The 23,164-nt window shown below is 48.0% G+C and overlaps 1 protein-coding gene across 2 annotated transcripts in view; it reads right to left on the bottom strand.

Annotated features, from left to right (window-relative positions):
• Window positions 1-23,164, bottom strand: part of AP3B1 (adaptor related protein complex 3 subunit beta 1) — a 1,831,130-nt gene that overhangs the window by 1,262,937 nt on the left and 545,029 nt on the right. For both annotated transcript variants that reach the window (XM_078675217.1, XM_078675216.1), the window contains exon 7: window positions 7,334-7,516. In XM_078675217.1, the coding sequence (XP_078531343.1) occupies window positions 7,334-7,516 (183 nt within the window). The remainder of the gene's footprint in view (window positions 1-7,333; window positions 7,517-23,164) is intronic.

The raw sequence follows: 23,164 nt of genomic DNA, 5'->3' as shown, positions 1-23,164 counted from the left end.
TAACATTTTGTATTTCTTTTCCGCTTTAAAATCTTCGCCATCCTCAAAGTTAGAGATATAGTTTAAGAAATATTCCCTCCATTCCCCCCACTTTAGTAGGGGTTCACCCCCAGTGGGTAAGAATGCCTGTGGAGGAGGTAGGTTCCACAAATATCCAGACGCCATGTTGCTTCAGTGAAGTGTTTAGATTTCTTTTGAGTACAGTTTATACTTTGACTTTCAATATGCACCAATTTTCCTTTTTTTTTTTTAGTAGGTCCTGTAAACGGTAAAGGTAAAGTCTGAACGTGGTGAGACTGCTTACTTTTTTATGTAGGATACTATATATATATTGTCAAAGTTCTGCTTAAAACTTTCACATATTGTGTTCTCCCCTTTTTGATACCTCGTTAGTCAACTTTGCAATGTGGTGTCTTCGTGAAGGGCTGCAAGCGTGAAGGTCTCCGTTTGCTACGGTGGGGTATTGTTTGTTTCCTGGTATTTCTTCAGAAAACTAAGATGGTGGCACATTTACGTCTTGATGCATTATTCAAGAAGCTGGTATGCTGACTTTTGGCAACTTAAGATGGCCACCGGTGCCTGACGTCAGCGCCTTTCTTCAACAGCTGTTGATGCATCTGACTCACTTGACGTGCTCTCAGATGTCAGTTGCTGCCGGCGGTTATTTTCGTTAAACTGTCGCGCAGCTTAGATACTATGTCACGAAATACCTTGTACTTTTCGGCCGATTTACTTCATTTGCCGCATAGTGTCTATCATTTACGGTGCTCTGCAAGACCTTGTCATTCCGTTCCGTATATTTTTTCATATAGTATCATTCCACATCTCAATGTTAACACAGTTGCTTATTTTCTAATGTTTGGAGTTGGACTTATGTAGTACTTCAATCATTCATTTCTTCGTATACGCATTTGTATTTTCGCTGACTGACCTCTTTAGTTTCAATCAATCAATCAATCAGGTCATTTATAGAGCGCACTACTCACCCGTAGGGTCTCAAGGCGCTGGGTTGGGGGGGGGGGGGGGGTGCCGTTACTGCTCGAACAGCCAGGTCTTGAGCTTCTTCCTGAAGGAGAGGTGGTCTTGGGTCAGGCGCAGGTCGGTTGGGAGTGAGTTCCAGGTCTTGGCGGCCAGGTAGGAGAAGGACCTTCCTCCTGTTGTCGCTCTTCGGATGCGGGGGACGGCAGCGAGGGCGTGGCTGGTTGATCTGAGGAGGCGCTTGGGAGTGTAGAAGTTGATCCGGTTGTTGAGGTAGCTCGGGCCTTGGTCGTGTAGAGCTTTGTGCGCGTGGGTGAGGAGACGGAAGGTGATTCTCTTGTTGACCGGGAGCCAATGCAGATCTCTCAGGTGTCCGGAGATGTGGCTGCGTCTGGGGATGTCGAGGATGAGTCTGGCCGAGGCGTTCTGGATCCGCTGGAGTCTCTTCTGGAGCTTGGCGGTGGTTCCGGCGTAGAGGGCGTTGCCGTAGTCCAGTCGGCTGGTGACGAGGGCCTGGGTGACCGTCTTCCTCGTCTCGGTGGGGATCCACCGGAAGATCTTACGTAGCATGCGCAGGATGTTGAAGCAAGACGAGGAGACGGCGTTTACTTGTCTGGTCATGGAGAGGGAGGAGTCCAGGATGAAGCCCAGGTTGCGTGCGTGGTCCGTCTGTTTGGGTGCGGTGCCCAGGGCGGGGGGCCACCAGGAGTCGTCCCAGGCGGAGGGCGAGGAGCCCAGGATGAGGACCTCCGTCTTGTCCGAGTTCAGTTTCAGGCGGCTGGTCGTCATCCATTCGGCTACCTCTCTCATCCCTTCGTGCAGGTTGGCTCTGGCGGTGGCGGGGTCGTTGGACAGGGAGAGGATCAGCTGGGTGTCGTCGGCGTAGGAGATTATGTTGAGGTTGTGTTGGCGTGCGATGGCCGCGAGGGGGCTCATGTAGACGTTGAAGAGGGTGGGGCTCAGTGAGGATCCTTGAGGGACGCCGCAGATGACTTTGGTGGCCTCTGACTTGTACGGTGGTAGGCGGACTCTCTGTGTTCTTCCGTCGAGGAAGGAGGTGATCCATTCCAGTGCCTTGTCCTGGATTCCGATGTTGCCGAGGCGCTGTACTAGGGTGCGGTGGCAGACAGTGTCGAAAGCCGCGGAGAGGTCCAGGAGGATGAGGGCCGCTGTTTCTCCGTTGTCCATCAGAGTTCGTATGTCATCGGTGGCAGCGATGAGGGCGGTCTCGGTGCTGTGGTTCGCTCGGAAGCCAGACTGTGAGGGGTCGAGGGATCCATTCGTCTCGAGGAAGGCGGCCAGCTGTTTGTTGACGGTCTTCTCGATGACTTTGGCTGGGAACGGGAGGAGCGAGATGGGACTGTAGTTCTTGAGGTCGGTGGGGTCTGCTGTGGGTTTCTTGAGAAGAGCGCCGAGTTCGGCGTGCTTCCAGCTCTCAGGGAAGGTGGCGGTGTCGAAGGAGGTGTTGATGATGTCCCGCAGGTGGGGTGCGATGACAGCGTCGGCCTTGTTGAAGACGTGGTGAGGGCAAGGGTCAGTCGGAGATCCGGAATGGATGGAGTTCATTGTGCGGATGGTGTCTTCGGTGCTGATCGGAGTCCAGGTGCGGAGGGTGGTGGTGGGTGGCGTTGTTGCGGTTGTGGCTTGCGTTGGTTGGTTGCTGAAGCTGTTGTGTATGTCCGCGATCTTGTTGTGGAAGTAGGACGCGAGGGAGTTGCAGAGGTCTTGCGACGGGGTGATGTCATTGTTTCCGGCGTTGGGGTTGGAGAGCTCTTTCACGATGTTGAAGAGTTCCTTGCAGTTGTGTGCGTTGTTGTCCAGCCGGTCCTTGTATGTATTTTTCTTGGTGGCGCGGATCAGTTGGTGGTGTTTCCGGGTGGCGAGCTTGAGGGTGGTCATGTTGTCCGTCGTTGGTTCCCTTCTCCAGACTTTCTCGAGGGCTCGACAGTTCTTCTTGGAGCTCTTGAGTTCGTCGGTGAACCATGGTGTGTTTCTGCTGCAGGGTCTGCTGGGCGGGGTTCTCAGAGGGGCGAGTTCGTCCGCGCCGTTTGGTTTCCTTCTTCGAATTACTTGGCAGCGTTTGTGTATCAAACGTATTTCTTTCCGTATTCTTTCTTTTGTAAAGCTGATTCTCTCTTCTTTCAGTGGGTCCGCGTATCCCATCCTCGTCGCCATCTTTGTAAGGATTAGTCTGACACACAGCGTAGTTCTGCAACTCTTTATTTATGCAAATTCACCAACACAGGCTCCGCATCGCGGAGCGCAAGGAATGCTGCCGCTCAAGTTGTTATCAGCTGTCCAATTGTCATAACAAACTGACAGCTAGTGACAAGGAGGGCGGTACGGTTTCCTCGCAGGGACACGCGACTGCGTGACAACATATGGTGTCCTCGCAGGGACAAATAAGGCAAACATAACAACTCTGGGCCCCTCAGCTCGACAGACTCATCCCCAGCCCCTCAGCTTGCAGACACGACGGCGGACTCGGGCCGAGCAGGCCTCGCCGCAAACCACGCCACTTTACCCAGGGAGTCGGTGTCTGCCGCACCGCCACTCTACCAGGTGCGACTCTCCTCTCGGGAGGCAACAGCTGCGGTGTGTGTGTCCGATGGCCCGGAGAGCAATTTCGGGCTGATCACTGACCCATGAACGCTGTTAAGTGCTAATGGCCCGGCCTCGGTAAGCAGAGCTCTGAAGGAACACAGCCCCTCCGCTGCCATGTTGGCCACGCCCACCTGAACTTAATTTTAAACAATTAGTATTAGATTAATTTGCCAAGTTGCTGCCAATTTATTTTTGTAGCTGATCCCTAAATTTACACAAAGGGTATGAGTTCTGATGAACTATGAATCTCAGCCATAGCTACGAAGTATTTATTGTGGATCATTTAAGGTTAATAAAAAAAACACACACACATGGTAAGGGGAACTGTTAAGGTAGTTTGAGTAGAGACCAGAAAACAATTCCTTCGATATTGATATTGCCATGACAATAAAAAGATCAAAAGAAAAATGTGCCTTTCATGTACAAGGATAATTTATTACATGAAAAGGAGCAGAATGTTGCAATAGGAGATGCTATCATCAGCATCAAGACATAAACTCTAAGTTACAGAATTATAAACTATTGACCAGTACTGAAAAGTCACGTCTTACAAGACACACTGTAGCCCAGTACCTCTGAAGTCTATCTCATCTTTGAAATCCACATTCGGACATGCGGACCACGGTACCATGACATGACTGTGTAATATCTAGGCTCTAATATCTTTCCTTACCTTATCAGTACAGGGATGTATTCTTATGGACACCAATGGGTATACATATTGTCAAGTACAAGCGGTTGCAAAATCATTGTAACAATCGCGCTACTTGCAGAATTCCTGGAGACTGTTTTCAATGTGTATTAAAGATGCATAGAACTCAATTCTAAATGTACAGAAGGGAAGAATGCATTATACTTACAAATGGAAATGTTACAGTCCGCGCACAACGGAAGCACGTGCTGCCATTCGGGCGTTATTAACGATTGTTTACAAGAGCACTGGGCAATCCGCGTTTGTTAGGCAAAGCGGAGAAAAAAATACTCGTGAAGTTATGTCATTAGTCCATGGGAATTATTTTGCCAGACTTGACACAAAAAGGAACTGTTGAGCAAACGGAAAGGTAAATATTCTGAAACTAAAAATGCAAATATGCATTTCACCAGTCTCTTGAATTTATTAACCTAAAAGGTTTAATTTCCATTTCCCTGTATCAGCTTTATTCATAAAAATGTTGCGCCCTATAAATATGCTGTTATTTTCTGCAGTCAAGCACCCTCTTAACAAATCTTCTCATTAATATGCAAATGTAAAGTCGATCGGTCCTCCGCCTGACAGTGCCATGAATTCCTGGTGCACTGTATAATCGGCTTTGACTTGGCATCCACCATTTATCATCAAAGGTGTCCGTTAGGAAAATTATGGAAAATGCACTGCAATTGATAAGACTGCAATCTATTTTGTCAACAGTTAATTGTTCTTCAAATCATACATTTACATACAAACAGCCTAAATACTGATCTATAATGATGCAAATAAACGAAATTAAAAATCTCTTCTCTGGCATGTGCTCCCTTGTACGAGAACGTGACGACTTCATTGGAAGACTGCACAAAGGCACAGAGTTGACTGATCCTTAAAATCCGTGGTGCTGATTTTCAATTATTCAAGCAAGTTAAAACAATGTCCAACTCGCCAGGTAAGGAAACAAACGAAGCGTCCTTTTATCCATACGTTTCTACACGTGCTCTGTTGAACCAGCCTGGAGGTGTGTGTGACTTGTTTATGTTGCAAGTGAGATATGCGGTTCTTAACGTCAGCCTGCCAAGAGAGGCCTTGGATTCCCAAGAAACATTCCGAGGACCAAGAAACGACATGCTGCTAGTAATGCCTCCTTAAAAGGGATGACTGGCAAGGGGATGCACTTTTTAAACAATTAAACCCTCTACCTGCAATCCTCCAAAAGGAGGTGGTTTCTACTGACTTCGGATGCAGAATCTAATACAAACGGAATATCTTCTTTATGCCTACACTTGAGGGTAGCATTATCCTCTCAACTACGGTCATTTGATCCACAGTCGGTTGCCTTCGAAAAGCAGGTATTTCCTAAATGAAATATCAGTTTTTTAACTACTTGTGGAAGTGTTTTGTGGGCCTCTGATAATAGTGATTTCATGTCTAGGTAAGTAGGAGAGCCACGGTGAGCAGGGTTGCCAAGGATCCCTTCACAAGCTGGAGTTACGTTTGAACAGCCTCCCTCAATCAATTTCAAGGGTTCACTAAGATGTCAAACATATACTGTGGTAGTCCTAGGGCAGTGCTATCTGAAGTGCCCTGGACGCATGCACCCGCTTTCCACACCTTGGGGCATTTTAGTGTTGCATAAGGGGCCGCAGACACTAAAGAGGCCCTTCTGTTATGCAGACAATGCCAGTGCAGAACGTATACCACCCTAAAGGTCATTCCCTCATTTACATGGGGGACGTACCCCATGCAAAGGAGAACACTTTGCCATCTCCGCCCCCAGCGCATGAGGAGGATCACCGAGTTTGCGCCACAAAGAGGTGGTTTACAGTCAGTGCGCCTCCTTCAAGGGTACCCTTCTGAAGGAGGGTGGGGGGGTGGGAGGCATAAGGCATTTGGATCCCTCCCAGTGATCTCCTTTCAGGTGGATGCAGCCATTCACTGTAACCGCCCTTCAGGGGGGATCTCTGTCCCTTTTACAGTGCAGGCCAAGCATCGCCTGCACTGTGAAAGCTGGAGCGGCTGCTTCAATTAGCCGGTCTCTCTTTCACAGATGAGTTCGCAACTGCCTTGAGGGCAGCATCTTATCAGTTAACAGGGCACACTGTTCCAGCCAGTGTCCAGCACACCTGGTTAAAGGGGTGCCACCGTGCAAACAGCGACAGTGTGCCCTTGCACTGGTAGTAAATATATGGAGCTAAAAATGAATGTGTGACTAGAGTATAAGGTTCTGGAGCCTGTCCAGATTCTGTGCCGTATCCCCCACATTATGTCCCATGCACAAAGACCCACACTGGTCCAACATGCCTCCAGAATGCTAGACACTGCTCTGAGTCCTGACCAACCCAGTACAACAATCATTCAATGTGATCAGCCACCCACCGCTACAAATGCATAAAGAACCATGGCGTGCGCAGGTGTTACAACATCAGACGCCGACCATATATGAGCACAGTCCATGACATCAAAGGAAAAACATGCTTTTACTATGAATCTATCATCGTATACAGTAGAAGACTTTGTAGAATAAAATAACTGCCTTGCCTAATGTGGATGAAGATTCTGATCCAAGGAGCTACATGGTAGGTACAGACATATTAAGGATATTTCACGAACAAGAGGGAGAGAGGCGTGTGATAGGGCTGTTTTCCCATACAGGGCTGCAAAAGTGTGATGCTTGACCCAGTAGAGACGCTTCTCTCTGGGAAACTATGCTCTCAAACTTGATTTCTATACTTTCAACGGCACACGGGTTTTGGCGTTTCTTTGGAAAATGCATTCCTGTGCTTCACAGTCATAAGGCTCCGACAGGCGGTCGAAAGAGATCGCTGCAGCAAGTGTGCTCAGATGGTATCAGCCTACTGGATTTTGGAGGTGATCACAAGCATCATACCCCATTCCGTGCGGGGAAAAACACGGGTGAAAGTTCATAAGAGACCAGGATTGCAAGCAGGAGAACAATTTATCCGAATCTCTTCAGGTGAAAGCAGTAGGTGCTTGGTATTACGAAAATCAAGATGTTGCAGTACGAGTCTAAAATATGCTCAGGTACTGTCACGTGGGACTCACCTCTTTCCAAGGGCTCACAAACTGTGTACGTGCATATCGTGTCAGCATGTGGATTATCACAACCTGACCCCACTCTTCCACGTCTACGAGTAAGTTACAAAGCTTCCGATAGTTCTTGTGAATCAGGTCTATTCTCTCAGGGCAGACTTCTTCAAACGCCATCACCACACTCCCAGCCACCAGCTGCAACACAAAGTTCACAGAAATAAGTGCAGTTAGTATTCTACTGGTATACTGTGGCGATACTGTCAGCAAAACGTGATCACTTTAGGTAATGGTTGTGCTGTCTAGACCGAGGGCTGGATCAAAGGCAAATATCCAGATTAACCATTGTCTATGTCAATTAGTTCTAGGAGAATTACTGATGTGCATTATTATAGTGAGAGTATCTTAGGAACCTGGCCTTGATGTGTTCCTTCTGGAACTACACTTCAAAGTAAAGATCACAAACACACCATTGTATTCCTTTACAATTTACGCTTCTCATTACTTAATGCTACTCAACATTTGTCGCAGACAACATATGAAAATATACAAACAATGGAGGTCCAAACACCGTAACTTGATTGTGCAGTATTTATGTAGTTTGTACACACAAGGCCACATTATAGACAGGCAGTACATATTAAACAAAATATTTTTTTTAACGTAATCATGAAAATTCATATTTCTTAAACATTTTATTAAGTTTTACAGCTGTCATGAGGTAAACATTACAGTTCAATTATTCATTCTGTATCACTCTCTTTCTGTATCCCAAGTGTAATGACTCTTACTTGTGTTAACTGTTAATAGCATGCCATGCAAATAAAACAGTTAACTTTCAACCTCAAACCAGTCTCCCCCACCCGCACCGTTGCAGATCCCTACCATAGCTATGATGTTACCACGACTGTGCTATCTCCCACCCTGTTGCTCAAAGTGTTAAATGTGCTCAGGCAAGTCCGAGCCAGCCTGGGGTCTCTCATCGACCAAATTCTGTTGCGCTGGACTCATCCGAGGAGACAGCCCCGCTGGAGTGGATTCTCCTGCTGCAGGTTCCGTGTCTTCTGCGTTATCCACCAATGCTTCCCAGCCTCTGGCCCTCTGTAATGATCCCATCCCCGACTGGCATTTCTAAGGAGGATCCTCCTCTCACATCCCGCCCATTTTTTCGAATTCCCTTTTCCATATTGAAATTCGAGGTCCTGCAGGGGTCTTCCAATGTCGTGTTATTTCCCTTTTAGCTAATATCAGGGCCAGGTCTTGAAATCTGCTAGTGACCCATGTTTTGGACTTGTGGGGGAATAGGCCCAAAAGGCACTGCGCTGGAGCACATGGAACTGGGCGCTCTATGATCGCCCCAATTGTGCTAGTGATTTCATTCCAGTAGTTCTTTAACTATGGGCAAGTCCAGAGCATATGGAAGAGTTCTGCCCCCACTTCTCCGCATCTTGGCATCCTGTGTCTTCCCTGTGGAAGAATTCGTCTCGGGGTGAGGTATTTCCTGTGTAGTATGAAGAAACTAATGACCGGAAACTGGCATTCCTCGAGGTCTTAGGGGTCCCGGTCAGTATATTTTCCCAATCTTTGTCTTTCAGGGGGATATTCAGGTCCTCAGCCCATCCATCATGAAGAATGGTCAGCGGTTGAAGGACGTCCCTACCCAGAGCCCCGTAGAGGCATGTAACCGCCTGGATTCTACCCCCACAGTACCAATATAGCTACAGGAAGCATGGTTTGGCGGTTCAGATATTCCCGTTCCCCAGTGTGCGCGGATCGCCGCCACATCCCCGGCGTGCAAAAAGAAGTGACCGTGGGGGTGGTCAAATCCCTCTTGGAAGTCTTCGAAGGAGCACCCAGGCGTAATGCACCTTCTAGTATCTAGTCTCCGAGGCTCTCCCATGGACCTCCATGTGGTAGTAGCCATAATATTGTCATTGGGAGATCAGGTGAATAGGAGATCCGTGTTTGCGTCTTTTGGAGATAGCGTCTCCAACAGCACCGTATCCCTTGTAAATCCCTGGTGTCATGAAGCGGAGCTCTGCCTACTCTCATCAACAACTTCCTTAATACATGCAAATCTGGTGTAAGCGGGCCTGCTTCGCGCACCTTTGATTGCTGATCTGCCACCTATCGAGCCAACCACTGTAATTGGGCAGCTAGGTGATATCTCTAGACTGCCAGGTCCCGCTCCGCAGTCGGAAGCTGCATTGTCGGACGGCCAGTGCCCCACAGGAAATTCAATACTAATGAGTGCAAGTCAGTGTGCCACCTTGGGGGTATCCATATCATAAAAAAATTAATTTTCCGTGTATGCAGCATTGAGATTTTAACTGAACAATTAAGCTTGAATGAGAATGAAAAAGTAAAGCATTACGGCTTCGATCACAATGCGTATCCGTGACCATGACCTCCATTGTTTTAGGAAATAGGTTGTTTACAAGAGTTTGAAACTCTCCAGCATTTTGAGATGAGTCTACCCAAGTAACAGCAAGAAAAACCTTTATTGATTCTCAGAAAAACATTGACAGGTGAAACGATTCACTCAGTTTCTTAACGTTCTACTGCAACCACCTAAGTCTACTGTCTCACTACTGTAGTGCAAACCTATGTCTGACCATCAACAGCCTCAGTAATAGCAGGTTTTCATAAATTGTCCCGAGAGGAAGGGGGTTAAGTAACCCCTACAAATCAAACTCCAGAGATCAACACTTCCATGCCAGTAACTGGCAATCCGTTTATTTAATCAATGTCATAAGCACAAGCAGGGTGAGTCTGTATTGTACACAAACTCAGATAGCAGCTCAGCAGGCCTCTAGCATAGTTGTAAGTCTTTATTTTGTGATTGATACTTGGCCTAGAAATCAAAATAAGGAGACTGTCAGATAAATGAAGATAAAACAACAAAAGGAACATCATCATCTAGGGTTCTTAACACAACGCTGAACACAAAGAAAAACCATATTAAGACGGTCAGCCAAAATAATTCTTTGAACTTGCAAACTCATGATAGGTTCATGTTAAGATGATGGACTGTCCAGGCTTATATGTAGGATTGAAAGTGTTTAATGAACTATGTTACATGTATAGGAATAGCACTCCAACAGTAGCATGATACTCTGGACAGCACACAAGACAACATAAAACATATGGTTTCTTTACAAAAAAAACAAGTAGAACATACATGACCAACACTCACAAAATAAACTATATTAAAAGCATACAAACTCACACAGCCTGTCCACCATACATACTATAGGTAACAGGCCAAAACACAACACAACAATACGCACTACAGTAATGTAAACACAACCAATTTCTCAAGCATGGAACAATATATCCTGCCCACGACTTGCACAACCAGGAAGCATGTGGCCACATAGCCTGGCCATGACTCACACTATAGAAGGAAGTGAAGGATGCAACCACACAGCCTGCACTCGATTTACACATACCTTGAAAAAAACACTGGACAGGGCTATACCACGTGCCCCAACAAGCATGCTCATGAATAATACAATGCAATCCCCAATACATGGCCAACAGCTGGATATGAGAAGTGCAGCTAAAAAGAAAAACTAGTCAACAACTTACCAGAGGAACACTGACTGATATGAACAAATACTCTTGAAAATGTAATACACATGACCTCACAATAATTATACCTATGTCCTACATAACATTGTGACCATACCCATCCCTAACGTAATGCAATGATAGCAACCTCCATGTTACTGTTAAAACGATCCCATCCAAAAGAAAATTAAAGCCCATGATCACACAAATAACAACTAGGAAAAATGTGTGCAGTTATAAACTTGCACATTACACTGCACTGAACATTTCATTACACAGGTCTAAAGAACACCGAGGACAACTCCCTTACTCTGAAACTAACCTGCTAAGTACACGCAGTGTAATGCAATCTCACAGAGTTCAACCCATACATAAGAGCATGCCTCTACACAAACAGCAACACTGTAACAAAATCATTCAACCATGGTCTATAGAAATATCAGCTAACCAGGAACAGACACTCCATGAAAGCACACAGGCAGAAATATAACGCAGACTCATACTGTCATAGCATGAACTTTTTAACTTGGCACAACACGCTTTAACAATGAAATGCATGTGGGAAATGTATAAAGTAATCCTACTAACTAAATCAAAAACGTCTTTCTTTACAGTTTAAATATTTGTATCCAGAATATCAAAGATTTTGAATCCAAGAAACAGTACCATACCACCTCTTTCAATACCACCATCTAAACCCAAACAAAAACACAGATATAATGTACAATGAATACATTTTTCTCTGAGGGCCAACCATCACTAATTCACTCTTCACCCATTCTCTAGAGAGAACTCCCATCGTCTCATCCCAGAACTAAGAGCAGCCCTGTATCCCCAAGGAAGTGCTCTACACCATATCTAATTTAACACTGTTTTTACGCATCTAGCGTCCATTTGCAATATTCAAAGAATACCTTTGTCAAGTGTGAAAGCTCTAATAATATTCTACTTGTATGCAAACTGGTAGCCCACTGAAACAATTTGCACTCACACCACCACGCCCATCTTGTATTCCATCAAAGCTCTCCTGTGCACCAAAGTTTCGTCCCAAAGGACAGGGTAAAACATCTTCGGCCTTGCTATTACTCTCATTTCCTCTGTTCCTTACACCTCAAGGGCGTCTGTACATCCTTCAACTACTGAGGCACGGTCCTATTGAAGCCATAGCAGGTCACAAAACAAATTCTCCAACTGGACGTCAAGGAATGTCTCAGCTCGGATCCCCTTTGATACTGGCACCATTCTTTAGATTATCCAAAATATCAAAGAACACATCAAGCTTCAGCACTGCTTCTATGGCACACAGCCAGTTCCAATTTCGATTACAGGCGCTGCTTTCAAAATCTCAAAGGACCACACCCTGTCCTCTTTCTTCTCCAGTGTCCATTACAATCCTGCACGCGGTCAAACAGCCCCTCTAACTTTTTCTCCACCTTTCAAACCACTACTTTTTAATGGGTCAGCTGTCTCCCCTATGTTTGCGAGTAGTGCCACTATGGACTGAAAGAAGATGAACTCCACCTTAGTTGGGCCTTCTTTATCCATGTCTCCGGATTAAGAACCTGGACACCTAGCTTTCCACTTGCCTGTGGCCTCTAGTTCCTGCTTGTTTCAGACTAATCCAGTGACACTTCAGCTGCCTGGGATTGCCCACTGGGGTTTTCCCAAATGGGTTTTCCCCCTTACCATTCTTCCCACCAACAGAAGCCCCACCCATCCCAGACCTATTTAATGAAAGCCACAGCACAGGCGCGCCGCTGGCATGCTGAAGGCATGCCATAGACCAGCCCGTCCGTGCCTGAAGCGTGCCCAATGCCTTGAGCCCTGTCCCTCTCGCCCCCTGAAGATACACCATTGCTGAGCTCTACACTCTCAACCCTGGATGCTGCAACAAACACTGCCGCTGCAGCAACCAACTCCTCACAGTTGGATATTTCACCTGCACAGACTGCCACTTCACCTGCCACTGCACACATAGCAGCCCACTGACCAGCCCCATTACGAAAACACACCACCTGAACAAAAGCACCAACTTGCATGCGCCATTCTTAACACACGCTCAGTATGCAAGCATTTCACTGAATTATGGGTCCTCATCGCCACACTCGTACCCGAGAGTCTTCCTCACTGAGACCTGGCTCAACCCCACATTCGCTTCCAGACAGCGCCACAGTGATCCCCACCTGATATAAATTCACTCATCAGGACCACACCAAAAAGCCGGGAGGAGGAACAGCCATCATCCACAGAGACCATACAATGTACCACTACCACCAACACCACCACCATCATGGAACATTTCAACTTTAAGCTCCACAGAGAGCTTTTAAGACTTTAAGGACTGCATCTTCATCTGCAACCTAAATTCCCACATCGATGACTTTAATGACAAACACACTGCACACCTCGTCGACAGCATGAGCAGCATCGAATGGACCCAGATCGCCCACGACTCTACACACACCGGACACATGCTAGACGCAATTTTCACCTCTGGCAAATGTGTAAAATATAGCCATATCACAAAACTCACATGGACCAATCTATCCATCGTCCACTTCAGCCTCTCCAGCCACCGCACTGCCACCTCCAAGATGGCCAACACACCCTACCGGAGGTGGAATAAAATCTCAGAGACCGGCTGGGCAAACACCCTCAACACCTCCAAGCCTGCTACCACCACCAGCCTCGAACAGGGAGTGAAAAACGTAAACACCTGGATCACCAATTGCGCAAACAGCATCGTCCCCATCAATGGCAACGTCCAAAGAAAATCCTCCAATAAGGCCAGCTGGTACACCCAAGAAATGAAACAGCGAACAGTTGGATAGAGGATGGTACACCAGTAAGGATACCTCCGACATGGCAACCTTCAAGACATCCCTCAACCTCTACAATCACCTGCTGAGGGCAACAAAGACAGCCATTGCCACATGTATTGAAAACAACAACACCACGGAAATTTTCAACACATTTTTTTCACTTCATTTTACTAAGCAATTGATTCAAGACACAAATCAGTTACAACTGATCACATTGCAAGGAACAGGTCGCTCGCAGGGGGCCTTAACATATTATAAATATCTTCCCCGGCCTGCTCAGAAACTTTGAGGAACTCCCACTTGCCACTGAGCTAGTCTCAGACTCTACCTCCCCTCCCACTAAGCATTGAGAACACCCCCTACCTTCCCCCCCGGTTTGGTTATTCAAGACCCGATATTGCTTCCATGGCCCCCATACCATTTTGAATTTACACGGGCAACCCCGGGAGCGGTATATTGTCTGTTCAGCTAGTTGGCCCCTATCTAGGTCTTTTAACACTGGGGGCCTACTTGCCCCCCATAGCCTGGCTAGATTACGCTTTGCCACCCCTGCAGCCATTTTGAGCCAGATGTTAACATGATTAGGCACTTCTCCTCCACCGACACTCCCAACAATAACCACTTGGCTTCTAGTGGCACTGGCATACTTGTGACTTCCCTCATTGTTTCAATTATCTTGGACCAAAAGATTTGGATACATGGGCAGGTCCAGAGTAAGTGGTAGAATGTGCCCAGCTCACCACATCCCTTCGGGCATTCGGCCAAGTCTATCCAACCCATCTTAAACACTCTTGACCTAGACGGGTAAGACCTGTGCAATATCCTTAGCTGCACTAGATGATATCAGGCCCTTATCGATATCTCTCTAGGGCTCTGCAGTGCCTCGCTCCACTCTTCATCCTCTAGGGGCCCCAGATCTACCATCCAGGCCTCTCTATGTGAGGCATGGCTGTCTGGCATATTATTCAGAATCTTTCTATATATCAGGGACACCACCTTGGAGGGCATCGGGTCCAGTAACAGTCGGTCCTCTATGTGGGAGTAGTCTGGGACAACTTCCCCTTCTGGAAGATGACATTTCATGGCATGCGGCAATTGCCAGTACCAAAATATTTCCCCCTGTGCCAGCTCATATTTAGCATGTAGTGTCTTGAATGTAACGAAGGTGCCCGCCCTCCAAACGTCTCCTAATCTCTCGATCACTATTGTGTGCCATTCCGTGTACGCTCTCAGTTTAACCTCGCCCAGGTTATCGCTACCTCACAGTAGGGTTTTGCTGTAAGTTTCCCGTCCGATCCCAGCCACGTATTGGCCGCATTCCATGCCCGTATTACCGCCAGCCCTATATGAACGCCTGATATTCCCTGTTTTCCCTGTTCAAGCGATCCACTCTATAAGCTGGTTCCGTCCGGGCCCCAAACACCCAGTCATTCACCACCACCAGCTAGGAGGCCCATTAATAGACTCGGAGGTCTGGGACTCAGGCCCTGATGGTAGACACCCTGCTGCAACTTTGCCAACGAGATTCAGGCCGCCCCACCGTCCCACAACAGGGACCTCAAAATACTGTTAATTCTACGGAAGTAGGATTCAGGAACTCTAAACGGTGTGTTTTGAAGAATGTATAACATTCAGGAAAGGGTGCTCATTTTAAAAAGGACCACCCTCCCCATCAGCAAAAGAGGGGGTACACGTCAATGGCCCACGTCTGCTTGGAAGTGATCGATCTGAGGGAGAACATTACGAGTTAGAAATAGTTTTTAGTTTCTGGTGATATTGATCCCCAGGTACGTGAACCCGTCCGTTACCACCGGGACTGGGCATTGAGACGGAAGTGACAGGGGGCCCGGGCGAGCGGGAAAAGCAGGTACTTGTCCCAGTTAATTTGCTTTACAACAGGAATTCTCCAACCTGGCTGCCAGCGAAAAAAATTACACCCTCACAGGAAATGCGCAACAACCTCACCCACTCCTTCTATGACAAGATCAGAACCATACACAGAAACTTCTAACCTCAACCTACACCTACAGACTTCCTCGACAGATACGCCACCACTGTAACCAACACAAACCACACACTGACCACCTGTACCATCCTCTCCACCGAGGACACCACCCCCACCATGAAATCCATCTACTAGTGAGCTCCCATAGACCCCTGCCCGCACCACATCTTCAACCTTGGAAACCAGAGGATCGGCCAGGAACTCACCACACTACTCAAAACCACTATCACTACCTCAATATTTCCCGAAGCCTAGAAACATGCCAAACTCAGACCACTACTCAAAAAAATCTTCGCCTACCCCAGCGAACTCAAAAACTACCAGCCAATCTCCCTGCTTCAATTCCCAGGGAAGATAATGGAAAACAATCAACTCATGACGCACCTGGAGCAGAACCAGCTGCTTGACTCCTCACAATCGCAGCAATCACAGCGCCGAAACCGCCCTGAGTGCAGCTGCTAAAGACATCCGAACACTCCTCGACCGTGATCGAAAGACTCCACCACATCGGCATCGAAGAGGACGCGCTCAGATGGATCGCCTCCTTCCTCACCGGAAGAACACAGAGGATCCACCTTTCACCTCTGAACCCAAGGAGATCACCTGCGGTGTCCCCAAGGGCTCATCCCTCAGCCCCACGCTCTTCAATTCATATATGACACCGCTGGCCAACATCGTCATATTCCATGCTCGCAACATAATTTCCTACACAGACGACACCCAACTCATCCTCTCACTCACTGACAACCCCACCACAAGCAGAACCAACTTTCACAGATGCATGAAAAAAAAAATCGCCAACTAGATGAATAACAACTGCATGCAGCTGAACACAGATATGAAGCAAGTACTGATCTTTGGCAACAGCAGCAACAATTGGAACGACACCTGGTGGCCATCAGACCTACGATCTACACCCACTGCCTCCAACCATGCCAGAAACCTCAAAATCATCACCGACAGCAAGCTCACCATGAAATCACAGATCAACACAGTCTCCTCTGCATGTTTCCTCACTCTGCGCATGCTACATAGGATCTTCAAGTGGCTACCCCTATACACAAGATGCACCGTGTCACAAGCCTTCATCACCAGCCGACTGGACTACTGCAATCCTCTCTATGCAGGACTTGCCGCACACCTTCTACAGAGACTTCAGACCATACAGAACGCTGCAGCCAGACTAGTCTTCAGCCTTTCCTGACAAACCCACATCACACCCCACCTCAGGAAACTCCACTGGCTCCCTGCCAATTCAAGCTGCTAGCCCACGCACACAAGGCTCTACAAAACCAAGGATCCGCTTACATTAACCGCCGCCTGAACTTCCACCAACTATTGAGAAGACTGTGCTCTGCCTCCCTTTCATTTGCCATACTCCACAAATATGCCAAAGCAGAAGTGGAGGACGCTCCTTCTGCCAAATCACAGCAAAGACCTGGAGCAGCCTCCAGCACACGTTCAGAACATCACCTCACTTCCGGAATTCGGAATGGCCATCAAGACCTGGCTGTTCAAATAAGCCTCAGGGCCTGGATACCCTATTGGGTGATTAGCTGCTCTTTATGAATCCTGATTGATCTGCGCCGAATCATGGACATCAACTTTGGAAGCCATACTGTTGGGTTACAAAACGTCTTACTTGGCTTTTCTTCCTGAAGCCATGATAGAGGTTATCTGAATAGTACATTTACTCCTTCAGCATAGACAGCAATCATCTGGAATTCCTTTTATGTGCCAGTTGGATCGCTACCAAAATTCAGATGGGGGGGCCTGTGGAACTGCCAGCGAGGCAGCAATTCCAGAGCAGATCATACACGGCGCTCCATACACCCCATTGTTAGGAGGGCCTAGGCTGCCATCCAGGAAATGTGTCCCATGTTGGCTCACTCTCTGCACCATTCGCCTTACTCCCAGGCATGTGACAGTCTGCCACGGATCCAGCAATCCGTAGATCAATGTAGGAATCACTGTACTAAATTCAACAGGCCTACAGCCGCTCTAGTGCCCGCAATCATTCTTCTTGCTCTCAGGGGACTGCCTTGCACGACGCTGCCACCACCAGTACCCACTTCACCTTTAGCCAAAGGCCTCAAAGGATAGAAAACTGCTGATTTTGAACTAACTGTCCTATGGAATGCTAAGGATTTCTCCAGTTTTAAATGTGTGGCATTCTGAAAAGTTAGCATCTGTTTACATAAATGTATTTCAGCTCTGCTAGATGAATACGGCGAGAATAGCCTAGCTGTAAGGAACACAAGATTGCCCATACCAACGTATGTTTGGTCATTTTGCACAACAAGCAAGATCTCCACTCGTTAAACATTCATTGGTGCACAGTGCAAAAGTGGCCCTTTTAACGTTTGTCTATTTCTTGCCCTGCACTCTCAAATCTTAGCACAGGTCAGTTTAGGAAGCACACAGTCCAGATATGGTCTTCTTTTCGACCCAAGTATATTCTCACTGTTTACATTACTTAGGTTAATAATGCACTAATAAATAGCACTTGCCACTCCAATGAAAACCAGTACCTATGCTAAGCAAGCATTTGCAACGCAATAGGTCTTGCATTTATGTGACTGAGCTATTGGCATTGTAAATGACAATGCCATTTATTTATGTTTTGGTTTTCAAAACATAAATAAAAGACATTGTCATTCGATAATGTGAAGTTGCTGTACCTTCTAGACTTTAAGCATTTGCAAACTAAATGAGACATCTAGGTGAACGAAAGAATCTATTCCATAATCGGTATCTCCAGGTCACCAGGGGGCCTGATTGTGCCTTTCAACCCCCCACCTCCTGTCTTCACTCAGCATGAAACAAGGATGCCCATGTTTCCAAACTTGTGCAAGAATCTAATTGGACCAATGATTCAAGAATACAACTCCCACAATGCATTAGTGTGTTAAACGGAAGCTTATTTGAGGAAGCAATGTGACTCCGTGTCACGTAGACACTGCACTGACTCAAAGTTCCAAAAACATTGTCTGGGGCGTTAAATAACTCATGGTGTGCTGTGTTGTACAGGGAGGGTGGCTATCACCAGTATCGTAGTGCAAACACCCCTGTGACGTCGGTAACCGGGCACATTAAAAAAGCATTTGCAATGCAATAGGTCAAGCGGGGCCCACTAAAGTGAGTGGTCTGCGCTGCAAATTAATAAAATAAACAAGTGCGGCCGCAAAAGTGAAAGCGGCCAGCGCTGCTAAATAATTAAACAAGCGCAGCCTCTAAAGTGAAAGCGGACAGCGCTGCAAATTTAAAAAAAATTAAAAACAAAATAGTGCTGTTAGCCATGATAAAGCAGACCGTGTAGCATGACCAGTAAAAGTTCCAGTCCTTATGGGCGTAAACAAATGGAGACAAGGCGGTAGCAAGGAGGGACTAAAAAGCCTATTATCAATCAGAAGCCAGCATTTAAGAAGGACAATGACACAAAGCCAATGACCAATATGGGCGGACAGTGGTTGAGGCTTCCACAGCATACCCTACTACAGCATGCCACTCAGAGCAAGCATGCGTGCTGCCGCTAGGCTCGACCTAAAAATAATTGGAGCAGGGACACAGCTAGATCCTCTGGAAAACGTAACAAATCTCTGCCAAGTCAATGTCAGAATTATAATAAAAGATGTCAACAGGGTTGGCTGGAACACAAGAGATGAGAGTGAAGAACTCGAATGTTAAGGCTACAGTCACTGTGAACCATGAGGTGGGACATCTGTATTACAAGAAGAGAGCCCACACACCTCAGAATGGCTGGCTCTTTACCAGAGCGTTCATCCTCAGGAGTTTATACTCTACCTCCCTAGTGTCAGACTGTTTTTCAACAAGCACAATACAATCGTCACCAATTTTGATGACTTATTTATTACCGATTGTTGGACCCGGTCCTTTGGGCAGGTTCACCCCGAGACTTTTTTGCTTTTTCCTAGCCTGTTTCTGGAATCTGGATTGGTGATTTTATGCCTCTGCGCACTTTTTCACTGTGGTACAGTGTAAAGTGCGTGTGCTCTCTGTGTATGTGTGGTAAGTGGCCTGCCCTCCCATAGGAATGAATGGGGAATATGTATGCCCATGGTAGATTCCTGATGCGTGGGGAGGGCAGGGTCGAGTTTGATATGTGTGAACTCGTGAGAATGAATGCTGCATAATGGTATATGCGGCATGGCTGTGTCTAGTCTAGAAGCGCCACTTTTAGAAGTTGGCATATTTGTGTAGTGAGTCTGCTGGCATGTGATTGGCTGATGAGCCTGGCCCAGGAGTGCCTGGGCCTGCTGGTGGATGGAGTGTCTGGTTTGAGTAGGACAGGGTCTGCAGGGCCCCGGAGGAGGGGGTCTGAGTCAGCCGTAGATGAAAGGCCCCCATCTGCTGTCAGGGATGGGAGGAAAGCGCGTCTGGTGGTGCCGGGCTGTGCCTGTCGGCCCACCATGCTGGCTCTCCCTCCTGATGGCCCACTGTCACCTCTGACCTGAGGCTGACAGGAGAGGGAAACCAGATACACCCCCAGGATCAGGGCCTGCTTACACAAAGACTTCAAAGCCTTTTCTGTGTATAAGAAGGGGCTGTGTCCCCTTCCCAAATGTTCTTGTCTTCTTCTTGTTTCTGACTTGAATCTACCAGGGGCGGGCGCTGCCCAGCCTCTGGATGCCTGGAGGACTCCTGATGGACTCTCCTGGATCCCTGGACTCCTGGGGGACCCCTCTGCCCTGCCTGGGCTGATGGGGGGACTTGGCTTTGTCCCCCCTGGGAAGCTCTGGGACCTTTGCAGCATGGAGGAGCTGCATTTTTCTGTGGAGAGCGCTGGAACTGTATTTCTAGCGCCTGGAGGCGCTGAGCTTCCCCCTGAGCGCCTGGGAGCGCTCTGCCTATTTGCTAGCACTTTGGAGCGCTTGATTTCCCCCTAGCGCGTAGGAGCGCTTTATCCTTGGCCATAGCGCTTAGGAGCGATTTATTCTGTTCTAGCGCTGGAGGGCGCTTTGTGGGCTTTGGCCGGTGCCCACCCGGCATCTTATAACCCCATTTATTTGATTGATTGGGCCGATCGAGTGTCCACCTCGATTTATTCTTTTTTTAAAGAAGCCGGTGCCCACCCGGCATTTGCCTCCCATTCACCGCTGCCGCCCGGGCTGGGAATCGCCTGAAGAACCGAAGGCGCCGCGCTCTCATTGGCTGAGAGAGCCGAGCCCCCTCACCAACGCCGCGACGGGATAGGCCCGTGCGGCGCAGCGTCATGGCCCTTGTCGTGCCGTGATTGGAGGAAGAGAGGAGGCTCGTCATCGGAGCCGCGACGGGATTGGCTGGTCGGCGCGGCCCTGGGAAGAGGAGAAGAAGCGTGGCCTGCTGCTGGGGCTCCCGTGTGCGGAGGGAGCCCCGGCGAGAGAGAGAGAAGGCCGGCGCGAGGCTCCCCGCATGGAGGGAGAGCCTCAAGTGAACAGAGACCTGCCGTCGCCCCGCCGGCGATGGGCTGCCGGTGAGTCTGGGCTGGGCCGGGCAGAAGAGAAGGGAGGGGCGCCGGGACACATTGTCGGTGTCCGCCCCCCCCCAGTAGCGCGAGCACGCGCTAATTGGCAATAGGAAGCCATGAGGGCTTCAAGGGCGGCCCCGGTTGCCAGTGGGTCGCCCCAACGTGTTTTGCGAGTCCAGAGGGGCTCAAGGGGCCTCATCTTGTTTCGCGAGCCCCGAGAGGCTCGTAGGGGCATATTTAACTTTGGTGCGTTTAAGGGCGGCCCCGGTTGGCAGCGGGTCGCCCCAACGTTGTCCACAGCCATGAGAAGGCTCGAGGGGCCATTGTTTGCAGAGCCTGAGGGCTCCCACGGCCATAGATAGTTTTTCAGCGCCTGGGTGGCTCCGTGTGGCGCAGTTGATGTTCAAGGGCTACTGAGAGCCCATGCCACAGTTTTGAAATTCTCCAGCTGCCCAGCAATTAGTGGGCAGCTGCACCGTTTAGGCGCAATTGGAGAGAGAGTCCCTGTGTGGGACAGAGGGGGCACAGTGGTGCCCGGCCTGTCACAGCTGTCCAGCAATTAGTGGGCAGCTGCACCGTTTAGGTTTTGTGTGATTCCCAGGTGCCCAGCAAGTAGTGGGCACCTGCTACGTTTAGGCTTATGCTGAGACTGACGCTGCATGGCAGCGCACCCTGACATTGAGACTCAGGGCATCTCTGCCCCTACAAGGCCAGTTGGCCTAGGGACTGCCACAGGTGGTGGCTCATGTTTAGTTTTGCGCAATTGTAGGGTTATTGCACCTCTGAATGTATTTCCTTGCATCATGTGTTATTCCTGCACCTCTGAATGTTTAGGCATCATGTGACTTTTGCGCTACTGTATTGTTATGGGACCTCTGAATGTATTTTTATTGCATCATGTGCTTTCTTCTTAAACACCGCTGAATGTGTAGGTATACATTACGTGTTTCTCTTTACTACTCCTCTGAATGTGTTCCATACATCATGGGTAATGTGTTCTTGCTTAGACCCCTATATGCTGTGTGATACTTAGGTGGTTGTTCTTTTTAGTACAGGTGGTCCTAGTGAGGTCCTGGTCCCCTGCGTGACAGTCTCCTAAGGGGTTAGGGTTGCATAGGTGGTACTTACCTGTTGCCAGTAGTTACTGGATGTGATCTATAACTGTTACTTTGTGTTACAGTGATTTTATATACTTTTATTCTAATTTCTGACAAGTATTTCTATATCTGCAAAGTGTTGATTCTGACAGTGGCCCATGTGACCCTGTCTTGTAAATAATCCCTTGTGAATATTGCCGTGCCAGTTGGCACAATGTACATGTGTGATTTCTATCTGATATGTTTTGACAATACAAAAGTTATTTTAATATAACCTTGTGTGGAGTCTCTTTTGTGGTGTGCCTAGTATGTTGTTGCTGTTGTGCGCTGGCGCAAATGCTTTACACATCGCCTCCGAGTTTAGCCTAGACTGCTCGTGCCAAGCTACCTAGAGGGTGAGCAGGGGTTATCTTGGCGTGTGACTTCCTTGCCCTGACTAGAATGGTGGTTTCTGCCTGGCTTCGGCATCAGCCTTAGCCTACCAGAAATACCCGGTTCTAACACCGATAATAATAATAAAGGCCGACGAAACAACAAGCAGGAACGGGTCTGAAAAACAACTCGTAAGCACGGACAAAGGTAGCTAATCTGGCATGTAACCAGTGGGCGGGATGGGAAGGGCACGGCATTCCCCTACTTCTTTAAATTAACTGAGTCCGTTCCCCTACTTTTTTAGTTAAACACACGTCACAGGACCAGAAATAGCCATGCCCTATAGAGAAGGCATGCCGTTCGTGGCAGGTCGGGGAGGCAGGACTGGCAGAGAAGGAAAAGGACTCTGTTTCTTCCTTCCTGCCCAGTGTGCAAAACACCCATTACTCTCACACCCCTCCCCTCTGTGTCAGTCCGGGCTGAGACAGCTTCCCGGGCACCCTACACAGC

The sequence above is a fragment of the Lissotriton helveticus genome, chromosome 2_1 (genome assembly GCF_964261635.1).
Source record: "Lissotriton helveticus chromosome 2_1, aLisHel1.1, whole genome shotgun sequence".
Lineage (NCBI taxonomy): Eukaryota > Metazoa > Chordata > Amphibia > Caudata > Salamandridae > Lissotriton > Lissotriton helveticus.
The sequence above is the reverse complement of the archived record's forward strand: the minus strand, read 5'-3'. Positions and strand labels throughout refer to the sequence as shown.